The sequence below is a fragment of the Entamoeba dispar genome, genomic scaffold (genome assembly GCF_000209125.1).
Source record: "Entamoeba dispar SAW760 scf_1105229459265 genomic scaffold, whole genome shotgun sequence".
Classification (NCBI taxonomy): Eukaryota; Evosea; order Mastigamoebida; family Endamoebidae; genus Entamoeba; species Entamoeba dispar.
Window position 1 is genome coordinate 236 of NW_001853606.1, and position 2199 is coordinate 2434.

The 2199-nt window shown below is 27.6% G+C and overlaps 1 protein-coding gene across 1 annotated transcript in view, besides 1 other annotated feature; it reads left to right on the forward strand.

Annotated features, from left to right (window-relative positions):
- Nucleotides 1-365: 365 nt before the first annotated feature.
- The window catches only part of EDI_253600 (uncharacterized protein), a gene marked incomplete at both ends in the record, with an annotated part of 1954 nt that continues 120 nt past the window's right edge, over nt 366-2199 (forward strand). Inside the window, 2 exons of the mRNA XM_001733250.1 lie at nt 366-501; nt 554-2199. The exon at nt 554-2199 is cut by the window's right edge and continues 120 nt beyond it. Of these exons, the coding sequence (XP_001733302.1) occupies nt 366-501; nt 554-2199 (1782 nt within the window). The remainder of the gene's footprint in view (nt 502-553) is intronic.
- Nucleotides 1485-1532: a microsatellite.

The following is a 2199-nucleotide window of genomic DNA, read 5'->3' on the forward strand; positions in this document are numbered from 1 at the left end:
ATTTTCGGGTTTGTCTTTATTAACCAATTTGTTGATGGTATTTATTAATGAGACAAGTACAAGAATAATTCAACCACAATTGAAGTAAATTATTTTATAACAAAATGATAAAGATATGTTATATAAAACAGTTTATTAATAAAAAGAAGATTGATAGAACGTAGCTTTTGCTACGTCAGTAGACACATAAAATTATATTGAAAGAGGTAGAAGAAAAAGAGAGATAACAACAAAGAATTGGGTAACTGAAATAAATAAAAATATGAAGAGATGATGAAAGTTTAATAAAACAAAAAAACTAAAAATTTTCAATTTATTGAATTTATTTGATAAGACACACAATGATACTTGTGTTATTTTTTTGTATGAATTTAGTTTTTTCACAAAGTTTTGAGGATTTATTAATTACTGTTACACTTGATGGAAGCATTACAGCAAGAAGAGTTGTTGATAGTGCAATTGTATGGCAGACACAACATTCTGGACCATTATTGACATCTTGTTTGTTTATTTTAACGTGTATTAAGGTAATTAAAAAAGATTTACAAAATAGATTTTAGTGGACAAACACCATATATTCCATCTATAGATACAAGTAAGACATTATTTTCTGTTGATAAAGAACAGTTACAATTAAAACGAATGAAGTTTAAAATAGAAGATATATTTAATCAATCTCCAGCAATAATTGATAATGTATTAGTATTTTGTGATAAAGAATCAAGGATATTCTCTATTAGTACTGATTCAGGTAAAATATCTCCTTATAGAATTGCAACAGGAAGTCTTCCTTTTTCTAGAAACCAGTATCACCTTAAAGCTATTGATCCTTTGAGTGGCATAGAATTATGGAATATGACTATTGCAGAGTATAAAGCAGTTGTTGAAATTCAACGTAAAGTTAGTAAGAAACATCAATTATTAATTAATCCAATTACTAACACTGTTCAATTGTATGATGAAAATGAAATTATTTGGAGTAGAAGATTTGAAAACAGTGATATTGTTGGAGCTTTTATATATGATTCTGGAGAAGAAGATATTAGACAAATAGAAGTGTCATTTGTTACAATATCAAATGACGTCATTATAAATATTTTCAATAATAATCTATATGCCATTATTCCTATTTCACTTAGAACAGATAAAGAGAGGTATAGTATGCAAGACAATTCAAATACTTTAATTCATTCTACTAGACTATTAATCGCTCCTTCAGATAAATATATAAATAGTCTTGAAGGTCAAACAGATGATAAAAAGAATCAAAGTATTAAGGAAGATGATATGGTGTGTTTAAACGAATTTGATTCATTTCCAATTGATCAAACTGTTCCAAATGGAAGTATTATTGTTATTAATAAAGACAAAATTATTGATTTTGATGATAACAAATGGAACGAAATACTTATACCATTTACAAATATTCCTCCAGTATTACCAAATAATCCTATTCCACCATTACCAAATAGTTCATCTCACCATATTATATTTTTACTATTACTTATTATTATTGTTATCATTTTAATTGTGCTAATAGTTTTGATGTTGATGAATAATACTAATCAATCACCATTAGAAGTTACTGACAAACAATTGGGAACTGGTTCTTTAGGAACTATTGTGTTTGAAGGTAAATTTAATGGAAGACAGGTTGCTGTAAAAAGATTAGTAAAAGAGTTTTATTCAGTTGCACAACATGAAGTTGAAATATTTAATCAAACAGAAGAACTTCCTAATCTTGTTAGATATTATATGAGTTATAGTGATAGAAACTTTATTTATATTGCATTAACATATTGTGAATGTACATTAGAACAACATATTAATACAATGGAATATGGAAAAACTCCGTTATTAAATGAACATACTATAGGTCTTATGAAAGGGTGTGCAAGGGGAGTATATTATTTACATAAACTTGGTATCGTTCATCGAGACTTAAAACCACAGAATGTACTTATTGACTCAAAAGGAGAAGTTAAAATTACTGACTTTGGATTAGCTAAAAAGGTTGACGATAATGCTTCATTCACTTGTTCTCATGGTGGGAGTGTTGGTTGGCAAGCACCTGAAGCTATCAAAGGAGAAAGACTAACAAACAAAGTTGATATTATAATCTTGGATGTTTATTCTTTTTATTGCAGAAAGACATCCATTTGGTCATTAATTGATCGTCAAGATACTTGCTGGAAGATG